The sequence below is a fragment of the Lathyrus oleraceus genome, unplaced genomic scaffold, assembly GCF_024323335.1.
Source record: "Lathyrus oleraceus cultivar Zhongwan6 unplaced genomic scaffold, CAAS_Psat_ZW6_1.0 chrUn0449, whole genome shotgun sequence".
Taxonomy (NCBI): Eukaryota; Viridiplantae; Streptophyta; class Magnoliopsida; order Fabales; family Fabaceae; genus Lathyrus; species Lathyrus oleraceus.
Window position 1 is genome coordinate 1 of NW_026112840.1, and position 21,451 is coordinate 21,451.

At 33.6% G+C, this 21,451-nt stretch overlaps 2 protein-coding genes, 2 long non-coding RNA genes and 1 pseudogene across 5 annotated transcripts in view; 1 reads left to right on the forward strand and 4 right to left on the reverse strand.

Moving 5' to 3' along the window:
- Positions 1 to 652: 652 nt before the first annotated feature.
- On the reverse strand, positions 653 to 6,093 carry LOC127114244 (mitochondrial uncoupling protein 1-like; annotated as a pseudogene).
- A 459-nt stretch (positions 6,094 to 6,552) lies between these two features.
- Positions 6,553 to 9,390, reverse strand: LOC127114248 (uncharacterized). The gene is made up of 6 exons (XR_007800166.1): positions 9,201 to 9,390; positions 9,014 to 9,099; positions 7,947 to 8,003; positions 7,524 to 7,753; positions 7,168 to 7,270; positions 6,553 to 6,635 (listed from the first exon to the last, which is right to left on the reverse strand). It is a non-coding gene; the product is annotated as an uncharacterized LOC127114248 (long non-coding RNA).
- A 2,244-nt stretch (positions 9,391 to 11,634) lies between these two features.
- The window catches only part of LOC127114242 (mitochondrial uncoupling protein 1), a 42,452-nt gene continuing 32,635 nt past the window's right edge, over positions 11,635 to 21,451 (reverse strand). The window contains exons 12-13 of one of the 2 annotated variants that reach the window (XM_051046563.1): positions 20,061 to 20,106; positions 11,635 to 11,700 (exon numbers count right to left, since the gene is read on the reverse strand). In XM_051046563.1, coding sequence (XP_050902520.1) covers positions 11,696 to 11,700; positions 20,061 to 20,106 — 51 coding nt within the window. In that variant the 3' untranslated portion in view covers positions 11,635 to 11,695. Of the gene's footprint in view, positions 11,701 to 19,884; positions 19,905 to 20,060; positions 20,107 to 21,451 lie in introns of those variants that run through there. The other variant, XM_051046564.1, reaches the window with a different exon arrangement.
- Positions 12,711 to 14,509, reverse strand: LOC127114245 (uncharacterized). The gene is made up of 3 exons (XM_051046566.1): positions 14,471 to 14,509; positions 14,305 to 14,382; positions 12,711 to 13,202 (listed from the first exon to the last, which is right to left on the reverse strand). Exons 1-3 carry the CDS (start codon positions 14,492 to 14,494, stop codon positions 12,897 to 12,899), a joined length of 408 nt encoding a protein of 135 aa, XP_050902523.1. The 5' UTR covers positions 14,495 to 14,509; the 3' UTR covers positions 12,711 to 12,896.
- On the forward strand, positions 12,797 to 21,397 carry LOC127114247 (uncharacterized). Its single transcript, XR_007800165.1, has 2 exons — positions 12,797 to 12,945; positions 21,154 to 21,397. It is a non-coding gene; the product is annotated as an uncharacterized LOC127114247 (long non-coding RNA).

Below are 21,451 nucleotides of genomic sequence, written 5' to 3' on the forward strand. Positions count from 1 at the left end.
ATTGTACTCTCTGGAGGAGCTCAGCTCTGGTTATACTATTTGCTATTTACCTTTCCATCATTAATACAAAAAGACAATTCATTTCACCATTCCTTAAATTGTTTCATATATTTTTATGCTAGTTCTATCGATGTTAGTTCATTTGCAATGGTTGCAGATAATACTCAAGCACCCACCTCTTATCAATTTGATATGATCAAGTTCTGTGAAGTATTTTTGTTTCATATTTTTTCTGCTAGTTCTATCAATGTTAATTCATATAGAAGCTCCCCAGATTAGGTAGAATTTTACACTTGAATCCATAAGAGTATTAACTGGTTTAGCATTCTACAAACTTGTTTCTTCAAAAGTATCCATAACGTATTTCCCCGGAGAAATTACCATATCATCTTTAGATTTGACTACCTCAATACCCAAAAAATATAGGAGTTTACCAAGGTCTTTCGTCTGAAATTTATTCGATAGATGTTATTTCAACTGGGATATTCTCTTTGATGTATCTCAGAATCCAAAAATGCGTTCATGTGTTCTTAGAAAGGAGAATTTAAGAAATAATTTACCACGTTAACGGAAAAGTTTTATTTCCTGTGATTTCTGTTAGCCCCACCACCTGAGACCATTCTCATAAAATTCTACTCTTGCTTAGTTGAGCTTAGGCCGATTCCAAGCTTTTGACAAACTTTTTAGTCTGCGTCAAAACAAAAAACATAGGAATTAAAACAGCAAAATTTGTAGGTTAATTGTGAGAATGTATGTTAGAACAAAGAACATAGTCAATTAACACATAAATGTCACTATCAATGCTTGGGTACGTTCATAACAACAGTTGGACTCATGTTTGGTTTTGATTAAATTAAAATTGTTATTTTATTTTGATCCAAATTTTGGATCTATCACAAAGTACTCAAGTCATACCTGTTCTAGAGTTAAAACATGATCACATTCCAAGATCCTAGCCGTCCGAATTTGGTATGAAAGAAAAAAAAGATTCCCTGCAAAACCAATCAAATGACATACCGATTTCAATATTTCTCTTCTCCAATTAAAACATAAGTTATTGGAGAATTCCTTCACCACTTCCACAACAGAGAGTTATGCAAAGAAAAAAAAGCATATTATGTAACGTAGAAATGAAAGTGAACAGTTTTATATTAGCATATAAGCAGGCGTGAGAAATGAGAATGTTTAAAGATGCCATGAAAACTGAAAGTTCAAATCATGTTAGTTCAATTTGCAATGGTTGCAGATAATACTCCAAGCACCCACCTCTTATCAATTTGATATGATCAAGTTCTGTGAAGTATTTTGTTTTATACAATTAATGCTTAAATAAAGAAAAGGGAAAAGTAATAATAGCAGAAAAAACCATACATCATTTTTAATGTTTTGACGAAACAATCAATGGTGCTTTTGTAACTAGGATCTCCCGTCATTCTTGACTTCACCTGAAGAAGAAAATTCGAAAATTGAATTAGGGAAAAGGCAAAACTGCATAGTTTAGAAGCTCACCAAGCAACGGAATGTAGTACATATAGTTAACACACTATAGATAACATGATGAGACAATAAAAAGTGCACAATCAAACATTGATATTCACAAGTAAACACTGATAAATTACCACGTCAACTGGGGAGCCAATACACACTGCAAAAAAACCCGCCCAAGACCAGAAAGAAGATGTGTAACAACGTTATCGGTGAAGCCTGGAATTTCAAAATGGTCTGCAGTAGAAGGAAAAAAACAGGCTATTAAAATAAATGAAATTGGAGTAATAGCAAAATTTAACTCAAAAACGCAGTTTAGTATCTTTTACATTACCTCTTTCACTTGATCATAGCTGGCTAGCTCAGCAGCATTAATGATAGCATTTCTTGCGACATTGGGGCCAATGCCAGTCCAAAGTGCTCTGACTCCCTCCTGATTGTTTGATAGAGATTAAACAAGACTAATTATGAGTTTGGATCATAGAAAGGACTAAAATCATCTTTATCTTTCACAAATCATAGAAGGTTAAAGGAAAATACCTGTTTCACAATTGTTGAATAAGCATTCAATGATCCAGTGTAGCGCCTTGGCACGCCAGGAGGCAATTTTCCTTCTGCTTGAAGTCTAACTTTGACAAGATCGGTAGGATTTGCCACTGCAATTGCTACAGCACCTGTTGATAAAGAAAATCAAACAGGTTTCAGTATCATGATTACGCATTATGTATTGAGAGCTTTAGGAGAAATATAATTGGATTTACCAGTTGTTAATGCAGCGAGAATTTTTTTCACCAATGGAGCATCTCCAACATGGTCTTTCCCAACATACAAATTCTTAACCTGTTAAATATCCCAAATAATTCAAACAATCAGATTGCATACGTTAAAAAGTAGATATATGAACTCAAATAAATAAACAATCTTTGAGACACAGTCAATACTCACAGGCTCGTATAACCCAATTCTTAAAACCTCCATACAAACATTGACGGTGTAACCCTGGCACAATTCCCTTCCAGAGCGCTGAAAGACCCTCTTCCCTGGCAATGGTTCCAACTGTTCCCAGCATTGCCCTTATATTTAGGTAAGTTTATCGTGTCACCAGCTACAGCTTGCTTTTGAAGCTGAAGCCTAACTTTGGCAGTGTCCAGAGGAATAGTACATATCTATATCAAAGATAAATTTGAGGATGTAATATTCAATATACGTTAGAACGAATTCTTGAAAAAGCACTGCAACATGACATCTAACAAGCAAACGGAAGATGCAAAACAGCATAGTGTATATATGATAAGCTGAATCGATCGAAAATTTGTGAATAAATCGAAAATTGTTGCATGGGAAAATTTATAGAAAACTATTCAACTATTGTGCCATTCTTCGCTGCTGATTCAGTCAGTGAATATCAAATACAGCATTTTCAAAAAATTTCCTCAAACAGATAATTAAGACTTTCAACAAAACAATCAATTTATCCCAACATCCAATTCCAAGATCTGCGCAACTACAAATCACCGAGCATAGACCAATCGTAATTAATCAATATTACATCTTGAAAATAACAGCCATGAGTTTAAAGCAAAATCCTTTAATAACATAAGAGCCCTTGACAAAAACATTTCCTATGTGCCTATACATGTTTGGAATCACAGTGAGTTTGAGAAGTCACAGCAGAACTATAATTCTATTGAATCTCCAAATTTTAGGTTTTGCCAAAATCATCGTGCTTCTGCCAAACTCACCGTCAATCCAAACACCCACTAAGACTAACCACTAGCAATTGGATACGCTCAACCACAAATTGAGCCAACCTTCATGAAAAGCTTATCATCAAAAACAAATTTGCACACCAACTCATATTCAACTTAACTCTGACCAAGCAAAAGGGTAGTAATAATCAAAGTAAAAGAAAAAAAATGCAACTTAGATAACTACAAAAAATCACATTCACTAGTTCATCCAATTTTCTGACCCACTACTATAAATCTATGTAACACCAACACTTAAGGTCCAAGATGCGTCCATGTCTGATACAACACAAAACACGTGAGGTTACGTTTACATAATTTTCTCCGATTACAACAACCCGTCAACATCGTATGCCACAACAAAAGCACAAATTCCCAGAACATTAAAAACACACAAATCAAAGTCCATCACAGTCAAAACACAATTAAGTAGTATCCTTTAATACACAACAAAAAACAATAGGTTCAAATTCAAAAACCCAAACCGGTTTCACACTACTAAGCACCGACTCCCTGAACATGAATAGACACTAACATAGAGACACCGATAATAATTTAAAAAAATAAGTATCTGTGCAAGTGTATCGACACTAACACAGCGACACAGATAATAATTTTAAAAATAAATATATGTGCAAGTGTCTGAAACATAGAGGCGCTGTTTTAAGATGTGTCAGTGCTACATAATAGTTTTTACACAACAAGATGATAACAAAAACAGATTACAAAGTAACGAGAATTCCCAATCTAATGAAAACCTAAAGAAAAGGGAATAAATATATAGCGACATGCATATATGTACCTCAGCGAAACATGCAGAGAAAGCACTACTGGCGAAAATGCCGGCAAAGGAGATATCAGAATTACTGCCACCACCTCCCACCATAGCTTCAAAAATAAAAATGTTATAGTTAGTGAAAAAAAGTTAAGAGCGAAAACGAGAGAAATAAGAAGTAGAAAAATGGTTTGAGAGAGAGGAAGTAGGAGAAATACAGAGACACCGACACAACACCAACACCAACCCATACACATCGAAACTAGTAATAATTTCAAAAAAGGACTGAATAAAACTTACGCGTCGGTGCTACAGAGCTCATAACGTCAGCATTGGTCAGCATTACTAAAATCAAATAAACACTTCACACGTTCGGCGTTGATTACGACAGTTCATCAATATGGATATCCTATTCAATGCAAATTCGAGTACCAAAGAATTGAACAAAAAAAATACAAAAAATCAGGATTCAATAGATCTCTTAACGAATTAAAACGAAAACTCAATTAGTTCCGCAAGATCTCTCAATGAATTGAAAGCAACGAAAAGGGCTTATCAATTTTCCCCATGGCGGTTACACGAACAGTAATTGAATCAATTACACAGAATTGCATGCATTGAGGTATTTTAGAACAGAAAAAATAGGTTTTTTTTTTTTTGGTTTTTCTATCGAGAAACAACTGAAGCTATGAAATTAGATTGAAGATATGAAATTAAGAATAGAGAGAGAGAATCACCTTGAGAAATTGAGGAGAGAGGATGGGGATTGGAAGGAAGTGTAATGTAAGGAAGGAAGATGGTGGTGACCAACAAGTCTGTGAAAAAGAAAAAAGAACAAGATACGGTTAGGAAGTCATAGTTAACCACACATACTAAATGCCATTCTATTTCTATTTCTAGTTACTTCATGAAGGAGTTTGATCCTACTCATCACGACACAACAATAGTAACAGATGGATGGATTCAAAATAACATTGGGGAATAAAACAACGTACCTATCAGAATCAATTGAAATGAATAAAAAGTTGTTAGTTATTATCTAAATGACATCAAGATTGCGATTTTCCTCATTCTTTCAGCATCCATGGCTTCTTGAGTGTTGTTGATGAGACGAAACAGTTCTAATCGCATCTCACCAAGCTAAATAATTTCATCCATTAACCACCGTAAGCGTGTTTTCTGCGGTGGTGAGGAAGTATGATGAGGTGACGATAGTGTGATCATGTGAGGAATCTCATCATCTAAAAACTGTATCTTTCGTTTTTTATTAGGTTTTGGTGCCGCTGGGGGTGACGTAAATGAAATCTGAGAACATGGTGATGAATGTGGTGAGTCCATCAGAAGAGAACACATCAAAGATTGAGAAAAAGATTATTAGAGAAAAATGAGAAATAAAATAAACAAGACAGAAAATATGGTTATCAAATGAATATTCAATTTAGTATTGAGTAAAGTTACGACTCACATGTATCATAGGATATTGATATACAAGAAGAACAAGCCAACCACTATAGAAAGAGTTATTCCACAAAATTAGCTAATTCTGATTGAACCATATTTAGTATTACAGTAACTTACCATCAACATAAGTAAAAACAAAAACAACAGAAATACAACGTAACTGTTTTTACTAGAATTCTGCATCTAACTTGTTTTTACTAGAATGGAAAACATCCATACGTAACTGTTTCAGTTCAATTGAAACCTACACAAACGACAAGAATTGCCTACATTCAACCAATCTTGAATACAATCCTTATGAAACATATGCAAACATGGCAGACAGACACCAACCTTAAAATCTTCGAAACAAATACTACATTAACCGCATCAATAATTTCATTCATTAACCGTAAGCGTGTTTTCTGCAGTGGTGAGGGAGTACGATGAGGTGACGATAGTGTGATCATGTGAGGAATCTCATCATCTAAGAACTCTATCTTTTGTTTCTTAATCAGCATTAAATAGATGAAGAATAACTCACAATTTCCATTGTTTGCGTCATCTTCGATCAACCGAATCACTAGGGTTGAGGCATGACTCCACACTTCAAGCTCAGCCTGACCCAGGAACCAGTTGTCACCCACATTTTCACCCTCTGCCCATTTCCAATGTTCCAGCAGACCCTCGAGTCAATGACACTCATCCACTCGTAGTTGGGTTGAGGAACGGATGGTGCTTCCAATAGGGTAGGCCGCAGGCTGCTTCTGTTCTTGAACACTCTAGCAGCTTGTTGAGCATGATCAAAGGCGTCCCTGCATCACTTTCTATATCTCATGGAACCGATCACAGCAAACCAAACTTCCTACCATTTCCTTTCTGTTTCATCATACTCATGAACATAGCATGACACGGCAAAGGTGTGGTACCTGCAAAAACTCCGACGGTCAAGTTATGAATTCAAAATAATATTGTAAATAAAAGAACATAGTATTTTAGATATTCTCCCGCAGATCATGACAAGTTTACAATTGCATATTCAAATATTGAGAAAGATTATCCATAAACCATAACAAGGGTATATTAAGTCAACCGTGCAATTTTTTATAGATTGCAGAAGGAGATGGATAATTTTAAATGAACTGCAGCAATGTTGTATCGAGTAAAGCTGAGACAATGACAAATCCCTGCAACCACATTTGAAGGAAAACCACTTCAGCAAATTAGTACAAATCAGAAAATATGCAGGATAACTTTTGACCTACATATTGTAACCACATTGAAGTAATAATAAAAAGATTTTGGTAGTCATAGTTGGAAATTACTGGGATCTGAAATGAATTATAAACCATATGCAATTCTTCAAGTTGATGTACATCAATATCTATTAAAGACAGAGTTACCACATATGGATAACAATGACCAGAACAAGGCACTGGAAATTTCATATTATGGATTTCAAACTTTTCTTTATGCACTAATTAATAAATTAACCTATACAATACGGACATGAGACACGACAGTGACACGTCAACACCAGTAATAATTTGAAAAAATTAATCAATTGAATGTGGATGTGTCAGTGTCAGGAAGTGTCAGGAACCAACACGTGCCTGACTTTGGACACACCTTTGATTGGAGGTGTAGGTACTACAAATCAATTAACAAATTTATGTGATATAATCTAAACAAATACATGAAACTCTATATGAAAAATACCTGGGATGCAGACCCAATTATACTTCCAAATCAAAGGTTCCCTGCATCACTTTCTATTCTCATGGAACCGATCACCAATTACAATAAATTCAGGAAAAATAACCTGAACAAGTGAACTAAGGCAGCCAAATTTAATATGGAAGAAATATTGAATTTAGACAAAGAATAAGCTCATTTAATCATTGCATAGTCAAAAAAGACCTGAATAATATCTGGAAAAAAGTTCAAGTCAAGAAAAGGCTTCAGGATTTTATAAAACTTGTACATTAATAAATGAATCAACGAATGAACCTGAATAATTTGTTGAGCACAAACAAATCAAACCAAATTAAAATAGGCAAACAGAAGAACATTACCTCTAAGGACTTCAAGACTGACATGGTCATAGCAAAGGTGTGGTATCTACAAAGTATCGGATGATCAAGTTAGTTATGGATTCAAAATAATCTTTAGCTAGTGATGTTGGTTTGATCACACTCTTGGGGTTGAGAACCTTCCTAAGTTTGAACACGACCTCTAAAGATGTACCAATTGTATGCCCTGCAGCATCAAAACCTTCATTTGTAACCTCAACGGCTGGCTCTCCCTATCAAATATGACCAAAAGAAACAGTGAAATCAAAACACAATACAACCCTTATCAGTATAATATAAAAAAGAAAGTGCGAGAACTGCTCAATATTTGTTATGGATTTGTGCAGTATTTACTACTTGTAACAAAACAATCACTTTGCATTTATTGTAAAAACCAAATGAAAAGAAGCAATAGAAGAACATTACATATAATGACCTCAAGACTCATTTTAATCTATTCATGACAAGAGCGTACATACCTTCCTACAAAGATTCGGACGAACAAGTTAGTTATCACTTCAAAATAATTTTGGAAAATAAAAAGAGTAACATTTTAGAGTAAACAAAAAGACGAAATTATAACAACACATGATGTTATAAGCATAAAAGAGTGACATTGACCTTTATGGGAAGTCTTTGAAAAATGAAAAAGAACAACATACAGATAGAAAGTCCTACCTAACCAAACATAGTATTTATAGTTACCTTTGGATGATACCAACAAAATTTACTTTCTATGAATGCATTATCTATATTAATTATAGTTTTTTTTTTACAAATAGTCTACGAGACAACTTGCAAAGTAGAATTCATAAAAAAAAAAATGTTATGTTATAAACATTGTTGTGCAATCTCTTAGTGAATAGCTTTATTATACATGCACTTAGGTATTGTTTCAAAATCCATAATTTAGTGGACATAGGTAGATAGCACAAAGAAATCGCGTAGACGAAAACAAATTCACTGATTTTGTAAACAAATATTTGTAGTATTATACTAATACAAATTATAAAAGAGAAGTAGTTAAAAGCAACAAAATTCATATAATGAGCATCATCATATTTTAAGAAAAAACTACACACATGCATTGTTTTTAAATCTTGCAAAGGAAGAAAAAAAAATATTAATTGTAAATTCAAAATAATATTAGTAAAAAAAAAGAACATACTACCTTAGACATCCTCCAACAAATCATGAGAACTTCACAATTTCATAGACAAATTGTTGAAATATGAGATTGAGGGACATTTGAATATACAATATGTCTGAATAACATTACGAAGATTGTATTATACGGTATATTATATTAATTACATAAGGAATATGCAATGGTATATTCTATTATATTCTAGATAGGTTAAGAAATATTCAATGGAATATTCTCTATACAAATATAACACTCCCCCTCAAATTTGAACATATAAGCTAAATGCACTAAGCTTGCCACATATATAATTATTTTAGGATCTCGTTGGAATTTTGTAAACACATACCAATTGATCATTAGAGTTGACAAAACTTGTGACAATGTCGTTTGATTCTATCTTCTCTCTGACAATGTTTGTTCCTCTCATGAAACCTGGATTCAAAACAATACGTAATGGAACTTGGTTATCACAAATAAGGGTCATGGTCTTATTTTTTCAAATTGAAGTTCTTTGAGCAGTTGATTCAACCAACCTCACATGTTACTAGTGTCATAACCTTATATTCTACCTCAGCACTTGATCTTGCAACTACATTATGTTTCTTTCTTTTATAGGATATTAGGTTTCCTTCAACAAATAAACAATACTCAGAGGTAAATCGTCGAACAATGGGTGAGTTTTCCCAATCAGCGTTAGGATATCCAACTATCTGAGTATGTCCTTTATTTTCATAATGAGACATTTTCCTGGAGAACCTTAATGTATCTTAGAATCCAAAAAATAGCGTTCATGTGTTCTTAGAAAGGAGAATTTAAGAACTACTTCACCACACTAACCGAAAAGAAATGTTGGGACATGTGACTGTGAGATAATTTAACTTTCCAACTAATATCCTATACATCCTTAATTCATATAGAAGCTCCCCCTGATTAGGTAGAATTTTAACACTTGAATCCATAAGAGTATTAACTGGTTTAGCATTCTACAAACTTGTTTCTTCAAAGTATCCATAACATATTTCCCCGGAGAAATTACCATATCATCTTTAGATTTGACTACCTCAATACCCAAAAATATAGGAGTTTACCAAGGTCTTTCGTCTGAAATTTATTCGATAGATGTTATTTCAACTGGAATATTCTCTTTGATGTATCTCAGAATCCAAAAATAGCGTTCATGTGTTCTTAGAAAGGAGAATTTAAGAAATAATTTACCACGTTAACTGGAAAAGTTTTATTTTCCTGTGATTTCTGTTAGCACCACCACCTGAGACCATTCTCATAAAATCTACTCTTGCTTAGTTGAGCTTAGGCCGATTCCAAGCTTTTGACAAACTTTTTAGTCTGCGTCAAAACAAAAAACATAGGAATTAAAACAGCAAAATTTGTAGGTTAATTGTGAAATGTAATGTTAGAACAAAGAACATAGTCAATTAACACATAAATGTCACTATCAATGCTTGGGTACGTTCATAACAACAGTTGACTCATGTTTGGTTTTGATTAAATTAAAATTGTTATTTTATTTTGATCCAAATTTTGGATCTATCACAAAGTACTCAAGTCATACCTGTTCTAGAGTTAAAACATGATCACATTCCAAGATCCTAGCCGTCCGAAATTTGGTATGAATCCCTTATAAAAGGCTAAAGGTCCCTGCAAAACCAATCAAATGACATACCGATTTCAATTATTTCTCCAATTAAAACATAAGTTATTGGAGAATTCCTTCACCACTTCCACAACAGAGAGTTATGCAAAGAAAAAAAAGCATATTATGTAACGTAGAAATGAAAGTGAACAGTTTTATTTAGCATATAAGCAGGCGTGAGAAATGTGGTACCTACAAAGTATCGGACGATCAAGTTAGTTATGGTTCAAAATAATCTTTAGCTAGTTCAATTTGCAATGGTTGCAGATAATACTCCAAGCACCCACCTCTTATCAATTTGATATGATCAAGTTCTGTGAAGTATTTTGTTTTATACAATTAATGCTTAAATAAAGAAAAGGGAAAAGTAATAATAGCAGAAAAAACCATACATCATTTTTTAATGTTTTGACGAAACAACAATGGTGCTTTTGTAACTAGGATCTCCCGTCATTCTTGACTTCACCTGAAGAAGAAAATTCGAAAAATTGAATTAGGGAAAAGGCAAAACTGCATAGTTTAGAAGCTCACCAAGCAACTGAATGTAGTACATATAGTTAACACACTATAGATAACATGATGAGACAATAAAAAGTGCACAATCAAACATTGATATTCACAAGTAAACACTGATAAATTACCACGTCAACTGGGGAGCCAATACACACTAAGAGGGGAAAAAAAAAAATAAAAAAAAACAAAGAAAAAGGCAAAAAAACCCGCCCAAAGAAGATGTGTAACAACGTTATCGGTGAAGCCTGGAATTTTCAAATGGTCTGCAGTAGAAGGAAAAAAAACAGGCTATTAAAATAAATGAAATTGAGTAATAGCAAAATTAACTCAAAAACGCAGTTTAGTATCTTTTACATTACCTCTTTCACTTGATCATAACTGGCTAGCTCAGCAGCATTAATGATAGCATTTCTTGCGACATTGGGGCCAATGCCAGTCCAAAGTGTTCTGACTCCCTCCTGATTGTTTGATAGAGATTAAACAAGACTAATTATGAGTTTGGATCTTAGAAAAGGACTAAAATCATCTTTATCTTTCACAAATCATAGAAGGTTAAAGGAAAATACCTGTTTCACAATTGTTGAATAAGCATTCAATGATCCAGTGTAGCACCTTGGCACGCCAGGAGGGAATTTTCCTTCTGCTTGAAGTCTAACTTTGACAAGATCGGTAGGATTTGCCACTGCAATTGCTACAGCAGCACCTGTTGATAAAGAAAAATCAAACAGGTTTCAGTATCATGATTACGCATTATGTATTGAGAGCTTTAGGAGAAATATAATGGATTTACCAGTTGTTAATGCAGCGAGAATTTTTTTCACCAATGGAGCATCTCCAACATGGTCTTTCCCAACATACAAATTCTTAACCTGTTAAATATCCCAAATAATTCAAACAATCAGATTACATACGCTAAAAAGTAGATATATGAACTCAAATAAATAAACAATCTTTGAGACACAGTCAATACTCACAGGCTCGTATAACCCAATTCTTAAACCTCCATACAAACATAAGAACATTACCTCTAAGGGCCTCAAGACTGACATGATCATAGCAAAGGTGTGGTACCTACAAAGTTTCGGACGATCAAGTTAGTTATGGATTCAAAATAATCTTTAGCTAGTGATGTTGGTTTGATCACACTCTTGGGGTTGAGAACCTTCCTAAGTTGGAAATGACCTCCAAAGATGTACCAATTGTATGCCCTGCAGCATCAACACCTTCATTTGTAACCTCAACTGTTGGCTCTTCCTATCAAATATGACCAAAAAAAACAGTGAAATCAAAACACAATACAACCCTTACCCGAATAATATAAAAAAAAAAGTGCCAGAAACAGTCCAATATTTATTATAGATTTGTGCAGTATTTACTATTTGTAACAAAACAATCACTTAGCATACATTCTAAAATCCAAATGAAGAGGCCATAGAAGAACATTACTTGTAATGACCACAAGACTCATTTTGATCTATTCATGTCAAGAGCGTACATACCTTCCTACAAAGACTCGAACGAACAAGTTAGTTATCACTCCAAAATAATTTTGGGAAATAAAAGAGTAACATTTTAGAGTAAACAAAACGACGGAATTATAAAAATGCATGATGTTATAAGCATAAAAGAGTGGCATTGACCTTTATGGGAAGTCTTTTGAAAGAGGAAAAAGAACAAGATACAATGAGAAAGTCCTACTAAACCAAACATCCTATTTCTAGTTACCTTTGGAAGATACCAACAAGTTAAAGTAACTTACTTTCTATGAATGCATTATCTATATTGTGAGAACCAAATCAAAAACGGAAATCACGATTTCAAACAAAATTAAAAGTTTACACTTCTGAAATATGAACACTGTGGCACAAATAATATAAAGTAAAACTGTAAAATTTATCTATGATTATAAATCCAGAAACATAGAAAACAAAGCTATTATGAACTTCTGTACTCCAAATTAAAAACCAAATCAATAAAAACTATAGTTGAGCACCAATGGTGTATTTAACATAGACATGATATGAAACTGTCCAAAGTCCAAGCAAATGAGTGAGTTTTTTTGTTCTTACTTCTTTTTCTGACACTGATTCTTGATCCATTTGAATCCGGCAGAGGTTCCACTCTTCACCTTCTGAGCACCTACCACAGCAGCTGACTTAGCTTTGTCAGCACCGACGATTGCAACTGTTTTCGCTTTGCCCATACTAACCGACGCCATAGCTTTTGCATCTTCCATCTTGCCACTTCCGTTGCTCTTATTATTCTTCTTCACCATCACATCGTCCTCATACTCGTCGCTGCCAAGCCCACCATTTCCCCATTGGTCAGACCAACTTGGTGCCTTGCTACCCATGTTGTTTCTTCCAAAAACCTTCAGAAAAAAAAAATTCAAATTTTTATTGATTCTATTCGCTAATGCTATTACACACATTGTTCTAAACTACTGTCAGCAATTGTAGTCGTAGCTTCAACATTAAGGTTTTAGGCCGCTGTTATGACTTAAATTTACGAGGATAGCTTAATCCAAAAAACTAATCAGATGTTATACACATTTTTACAGACTACAGTCATAACTACATTTACAATTGCAATATAAATATGTTTAAAAGATCTCTGCAACAACATTCCAAATGCAATTGCAATCCCATCACTAGAGCCAACCCAAAAGACTAACCATATAATACACATTGATAAGTTACAACCATAATATAAAGATTTTAGAGATGTCTACAACAACAATGTAATTACAGTTGCGACCGCATCAGCCATTGTAATTACCTAAGACCGGCTGTGAATCCAATCCAAAAGGCTAATAAAATATTATGCACATTGTTCTAAATTACGGTCACCAACCACAATATAAAGGTTTTAGAGATTTATGCAACAACATCACAACTGCAATTGGGATCGCATCACTGCCACTGTTACGACCAAAGTCAAACACGAAGACAAATACAGAGACACCGACACAACACCAACACCAACCCATACACATCGAAACTAGTAATAATTTCAAAAAAAGACTGAATAAAACTTACGCGTCGGTGCTACAGAGCTCATAACGTCAGCATTGGTCAGCATTACTAAAATCAAATAAACACTTCACACGTTCGGCGTTGATTACGACAGTTCATCAATATGGATATCCTATTCAATGCAAATTCGAGTACCAAAGAATTGAACAAAAAAAATACAAAAAATCAGGATTCAATAGATCTCTTAACGAATTAAAACGAAAACTCAATTAGTTCCGCAAGATCTCTCAATGAATTGAAAGCAACGAAAAGGGCTTATCAATTTTCCCCATGGCGGTTACACGAACAGTAATTGAATCAATTACACAGAATTGCATGCATTGAGGTATTTTAGAACAGAAAAAATAGGTTTTTTTTTTTGGTTTTTCTATCAAGAAACAACTGAAGCTATGAAATTAGATTGAAGATATGAAATTAAGAATAGAGAGAGAGAATCACCTTGAGAAATTGAGGAGAGAGGATGGGGATTGGAAGGAAGTGTAATGTAAGGAAGGAAGATGGTGGTGACCAACAAGTCTGTGAAAAAGGAAAAAGAACAAGATACGGTTAGGAAGTCATAGTTAACCACACATACTAAATGCCATTCTATTTCTAGTTACTTTACCTGAAGGAGTTTGATCCTACTCATCACGACACAACAATAGTAACAGATGGATGGATTCAAAATAACATTGGGGAAATAAAACAACGTACCTAACAGAGTCAATTGAAATGAATAAAAAGTTGTTAGTTATTATCTAAATGACATCAACATCGTATGCCACAACAAAAGCACAAATTCCCAGAACATTAAAAACACACAAATCAAAGTCCATCACAGTCAAAACACAATTAAGTAGTATCCTTTAATACACAACAAAAAACAATAAGTTCAAATTCAAAAACCCAAACCGGTTTCACACTACTAAGCACCGACTCCCTGAACATGAATAGACACTAACATAGAGACACCGATAATAATTTAAAAAAATAAGTATCTGTGCAAGTGTATCGACACTAACACAGCGACACAGATAATAATTTTTAAAAATAAATACCTGTGCAAGTGTCTGAAACATAGAGACGCTGTTTTAAGATGTGTCAGTGCTACATAATAGTTTTTACGCAACAAGATGATAACAAAAACAGATTACAAAGTAAAGAGAATTCCCAATCTAATGAAAACCTAAAGAAAAGGGAATAAATATATAGCAACATGCATATATGTACCTCAGCGAAACATGCAGAGAAAGCACTACTGGCGAAAGTGCCGGCAAAGGAGATATCAGAATTACTGCCACCACCTCCCACCATAGCTTCAAAAATAAAAATGTTATAGTTAGTGAAAAAAACAGTTAAGAGCGAAAACGAGAGAAAGAAGAAGTAGAAAAATGGTTTGAGAGAGAGGAAGAAGGAGAAAACCTGAAATTTTGCACAATTGTGAAGGAGAGAAAGAACTGAAAGGTTTTTATGCCACTGATCGTCAATGAGAAATTAAATAAAGTAAAGTGTGGACATAAATTAAATAAATTAAAGCAAGACAAGTAAAATAAATAAAAGCGATAAAATAAGAAGTGACCCAACTCAATCTCACTAAAGTGAGATAACCCCCGATGTGACAAAGAATAAGTTCATTTAATCATTGCATAGTCCATAAAAGACCTGAATAATATCTGAAAAAAAGTTCAAGTCAAGAAAAGGTTTCACGATTTTATAAAACTTGTACGTTAATAAATGAAATCAACGAATGAACCTGAATAATTTGTTGAGCACAAACAAATCAAACCAAATTAAAATAGGCAAACAGAAGAACATTACCTCTAAGGACTTCAAGACTGACATGGTCATAGCAAAGGTGTGGTATCTACAAAGTATCGGACGATCAAGTTAGTTATGGATTCAAAATAATCTTTAGCTAGTGATGTTGGTTTGATCACACTCTTGGGGTTGAGAACCTTCCTAAGTTTGAACACGACCTTTAAAGATGTACCAATTGTATGCCCTGCAGCATCAAAACCTTCATTTGTAACCTCAACGGCTGGCTCTCCCTATCAAATATGACCAAAAGAAACAGTGAAATCAAAACACAATACAACCGTTATCGGTATAATATAAAAAAGAAAGTGCGAGAAACTGCTCAATATTTGTTATGGATTTGTGCAGTATTTACTACTTGTAACAAAACAATCACTTTGCATTTATTGTAAAAATCAAATGAAAAGAAGCAATAGAAGAACATTACTTGTAATGACCTCAAGACTCATTTTGATCTATTCATGACAAGAGCGTACATACCTTCCTACAAAGATTCGGACGAATAAGTTAGTTATCACTTCAAAATAATTTTGGAAAATAAAAAGAGTAACATTTTAGAGTAAACAAAAAGACGAAATTATACCAACACATGATGTTATAAGCATAAAAGAGTGACATTGACCTTTATGGGAAGTCTTTGAAAAAGAAAAAAGAACAACATACAGATAGAAAGTCCTACCTAACCAAACATAGTATTTATAGTTTACCTTTGGATGATACCAACAAAATTTACTTTCTATGAATGCATTATCTATATTAATTATAGTTTTTTTTTTTACAAATAGTCTACGAGACAACTTGCAAAGTAGAATTCATAAAAAAAAATTGTTATGTTATAAACATTGTTGTGCAATCTCTTAGTGAATAGCTTTATTAAACATGCACTTAGGTATTGTTTCGAAATCCATAATTTAGTGGACATAGGTAGATAGCACAAAGAAATCACGTAGACGAAAACAAATTCGCTGATTTTGTAAACAACTATTTGTAGTATTATACTAATACAAATTATAAAAGAGAAGTAGTTAAAAGCAACAAAAATTCATATGATGAGCCTCATATTTTAAGAAAAAACTACACACATGCATTGTTTTAAAGCTTGCAAAGGAAGAAAAAAAAATATTAATTGTAAATTCAAAATAATATTAGTAAAAAAAAAAGAACATACTACCTTAGATATCCTCCAACAAATCATGAGAACTTCACAATTTCATAGACAAATTGTTGAAATATGAGATTGAGGGACATTTGAATATACAATATGTCTGAATAACATTACGAAGATTGTATTATACGGTATATTATATTAATTACATAAGGAATATGCAATGGTATATTCTATTATATTCTAGATAGGTTAAGAAATATTCAATGGAATATTCTCTATACAAATATTAACACTCCCCCTCAAATTTGAACATATAAGCTAAATGCACTAAGCTTGCCACATATATAATTAGTTTTAGGATCTCGTTGGGATTTTGTAAACACATACCAATTGATCATTAGAGTTGACAAAACTTGTGACAATGTCGTTTGATTCTATCTTCTCTCTGACAATGTTTGGTCCTCTCATGAAACCTGGATTCAAAACAATACGTAATGGAACTTGGTTATCACAAATAAGGGTCATGGTCTTATTTTTTCAAATTGAAGTTCTTTGAGCAGTTGATTCAACCAAACGACCTCACATGTTACTAGTGTCATAACCTTATATTCTACCTCAGCACTTGATCTTGCAACTACATTCTTTGAGCAGTTGATTCAACCAAACGACCTCACATGTTACTAGTGTCATAACCTTATATTCTACCTCAGCACTTGATCTTGCAACTACATTCTGTTTCTTACTTTTATAGGAAATTAGGTTTCCTTCAACAAATAAACAATACTCAGAGGTAAATCGTCTAACAATGGGTAAGTTTTCCCAATCAGCGTTAGGATATCCAACTATCTGAGTATGTCCTTTATTTTCATAAATGAGACATTTTCCTGGAGAACCTTTAATGTATCTTAGAATCCAAAAAATAGCGTTCATATGTTCTTAGAAAGGAGAATTTAAGAACTACTTCACCACACTAACCGAAAAAGAAATGTTGGGACGTGTGACTGTGAGATAATTTAACTTTCCAACTAATATCCTATACATCCTTAATTCATATAGAAGCTCCCCCTGATTAGGTAGAATTTTAACACTTGAATCCATAAGAGTATTAACTGGTTTAGTATTCTACAAACTTGTTTCTTCAAAAGTATCCATAATATATTTTCCCGGAGAAATTACCATATCATCTTTAGATTTAACTACCTCAATACCCAAAAAATATAGGAGTTTACCAAGGTCTTTCGTCTGAAATTTATTCGATAGATGTTATTTCAACTGGAATATTCTCTTTGATGTATCTCAGAATCCAAAAAATAGCGTTCATGTGTTCTTAGAAAGGAGAATTTAAGAAATAATTTACCACGTTAACTGGAAAAGTTTTATTTTCCTGAGATTTCTGTTAGCACCACCACCTGAGACCATTCTCATAAAATTCTACTCTTGCTTAGTTGAGCTTAGGCCGATTCCAAGCTTTTGACAAACTTTTTAGTCTGCGTCAAAACAAAAAACATAGGAATTAAAACAGCAAAATTTGTAGGTTAATTGTGAGAATGTATGTTAGAACAAAGAACATAGTCAATTAACACATAAATGTCACTATCAATGCTTGGGTACGTTCATAACAACAGTTGGACTCATGTTTGGTTTTGATTAAATTAAAAATTGTTATTTTATTTTGATCCAAATTTTGGATCTATCACAAAGTACTCAACTCATACCTGTTCTAGAGTTAAAAACATGATCACATTCCAAGATCCTAGCCGTCCGAAATTTGGTATGAATCCCTTATAAAAGGCTAAAGGTCCCTGCAAAACCAATCAAATGACATACCGATTTCAATATTTCTCCAATTAAAACATAAGTTATTGGAGAATTCCTTCACCACTTCCACAACAGAGAGTTATGCAAAGAAAAAAAAGCATATTATGTAACGTAGAAATGAAAGTGAACAGTTTTATGTTAGCATATAAGCAGGCGTGAGAAATGAGAATGTTTAAAGATGCCATGAAAACTGAAAGTTCAAATGATGTTAGTTCAATTTGCAATGGTTGCAGATAATACTCCAAGCACCCACCTCTTATCAATTTGATATGATCAAGTTCTGTGAAGTATTTTGTTTTATACAATTAATGCTTAAATAAAGAAAAGGGAAAAGTAATAATAGCAGAAAAAACCATACATCATTTTTTAATGTTTTGACGAAACAATCAATGGTGCTTTTGTAACTAGGATCTCCCGTCATTCTTGACTTCACCTGAAGAAGAAAATTCGAAAAATTGAATTAGGGAAAAGGCAAAACTGCATAGTTTAGAAGCTCACCAAGCAACTGAATGTAGTACATATAGTTAACACACTATAGATAACATGATGAGACAATAAAAAGTGCACAATCAAACATTGATATTCACAAGTAAACACTGATAAATTACCACGTCAACTGGGGAGCCAATACACACTGCAAAAAAACCCGCCCAAGACAAGAAAGAAGATGTGTAACAACGTTATCGGTGAAGCCTGGAATTTTCAAAATGGTCTGCAGTAGAAGGAAAAAAAACAGGCTATTAAAATAAATGAAATTGAAGTAATAGCAAAATTTAACTCAAAAACGCAGTTTAGTATCTTTTACATTACCTCTTTCACTTGATCAGAACTGGCTAGCTCAGCAGCATTAATGATAGCATTTCTTGCGACATTGGGGCCAATGCCAGTCCAAAGTGTTCTGACTCCCTCCTGATTGTTTGATAGAGATTAAACAAGACTAATTATGAGTTTGGATCATAGAAAAGTAAAATCATCTTTATCTTTCACAAATCATAGAAGGCTAAAGGAAAATACCTGTTTCACAATTGTTGAATAAGCATTCAATGATCCAGTGTAGCGCCTTGGCACGCCAGGAGGCAATTTTCCTTCTGCTTGAAGTCTAACTTTGACAAGATCGGTAGGATTTGCCACTGCAATTGCTACAGCAGCACCTGTTGATAAAGAAAAATCAAACAGGTTTCAGTATCATGATTACGCATTATGTATTGAGAGCTTTAGGAGAAATATAATTGGATTTACCAGTTGTTAATGCAGCGAGAATTTTTTTCACCAATGGAGCATCTCCAACATGGTCTTTCCCAACATACAAATTCTTAACCTGTTAAATATCCCAAATAATTCAAACAATCAGATTGCATATGCTAAAAAGTAGATATATGAACTCAAATAAATAAACAATCTTTGAGACACAGTCAATACTCACTGGCTCGTATAACCCAATTCTTAAACCTCCATACAAACATAAGAACATTACCTCTAAGGGCCTCAAGACTGACATGATCATAGCAAAGGTGTGGTACCTACAAAGTATCGGACGATCAAGTTAGTTATGGATTCAAAATAATCTTTAGCTAGTGATGTTGGTTTGATCATACTCTTGGGGTTGAGAACCTTCCTAAGTTGGAAATGACCTCCAAAGATGTACCAATTGTATGCCCTGCAGCATCAACAACTTCATTTGTAACCTCAACTGTTGGCTCTCCCTATCAAATATGACCAAAAAAAACAGTGAAATCAAAACACAATACAACCCTTACCCGAATAATATAAAAAAGAAAGTGCCAGAAACAATCCAATATTTATTATAGATTTGTGCAGTATTTACTATTTGTAACAAAACAATCACTTAGCATACATTCTAAAAACCAAATGAAAAGAGGCCATAGAAGAACATTACTTGTAATGACCACAAGACTCATTTTGATCTATTCATGTCAAGAGCGTACATACCTTCCTACAAAGACTCGAACGAACAAGTTAGTTATCACTCCAAAATAATTTTGGGAAATAAAAAGAGTAACATTTTAGAGTAAACAAAACGACGGAATTATAAAAATGCATGATGTTATAAGCATAAAAAGAGTGGCATTGACCTTTATGGGAAGTCTTTTGAAAGAGGAAAAAAACAAGATACAATGAGAAAGTCCTACTAAACCAAACATCCTATTTCTAGTTACCTTTGGAAGATACCAACAAGTTAAAGTAACTTACTTTCTATGAATGCATTATCTATATTGTGAGAACCAAATCAAAAACGGAAATCACGATTTCAAACAAAATTAAAAGTTTACACTTCTGAAATATGAACACTGTGGCACAAATAATATAAAAGTAAAACTGTAAAATTTATCTATGATTATAAATCCAGAAACATAGAAAACAAAGCTATTATGAACTTCTGTACTCCAAATTAAAAACCAAATCAATAAAAACTATAGTTGAGCACCAATGGTGTATTTAAAATAGACATGATATGAAACTGTCCAAAGTCCAAGCAAATGAGTGAGTTTTTTTGTTCTTACTTCTATTTCTGACACTGATTCTTGATCCATTTGAATCCGGCAGAGGTTCCACTCTTCACCTTCTGAGCACCTACCACAGCAGCTGACTTAGCTTTGTCAGCACCGACGATTGCAACTGTTTTCGCTTTGCCCATACTAACCGACGCCATAGCTTTTGCATCTGCCATCTTGCCACTTCCGTTGCTCTTATTATTCTTCTTCACCATCACATCGTCCTCATACTCGTCGCTGCCAAGCCCACCATTTCCCCATTGGTCAGACCAACTTGGTGCCTTGCTACCCATGTTGTTTCTTCCAAAAACCTTCAGAAAAAAAAAATTCAAATTTTTATTGATTCTATTCG

What these genes read in the sequence shown, in the direction of transcription:
- LOC127114245 (XM_051046566.1), bottom strand. Translation starts at nt 14,494, where the DNA reads ATGAGTAGGATCAAACTCCTTCAG. An exon ending in GTAGGATCAAACTCCTTCAG is followed by an intron (nt 14,383 to 14,470) that starts GTAAAGTAACTA and finishes CCTTTTTCACAG; the next exon opens with ACTTGTTGGTCACCACCATC. An exon ending in TCTCTCCTCAATTTCTCAAG is followed by an intron (nt 13,203 to 14,304) that starts GTGATTCTCTCT and finishes TTTTTTCTGAAG; the next exon opens with GTTTTTGGAAGAAACAACAT.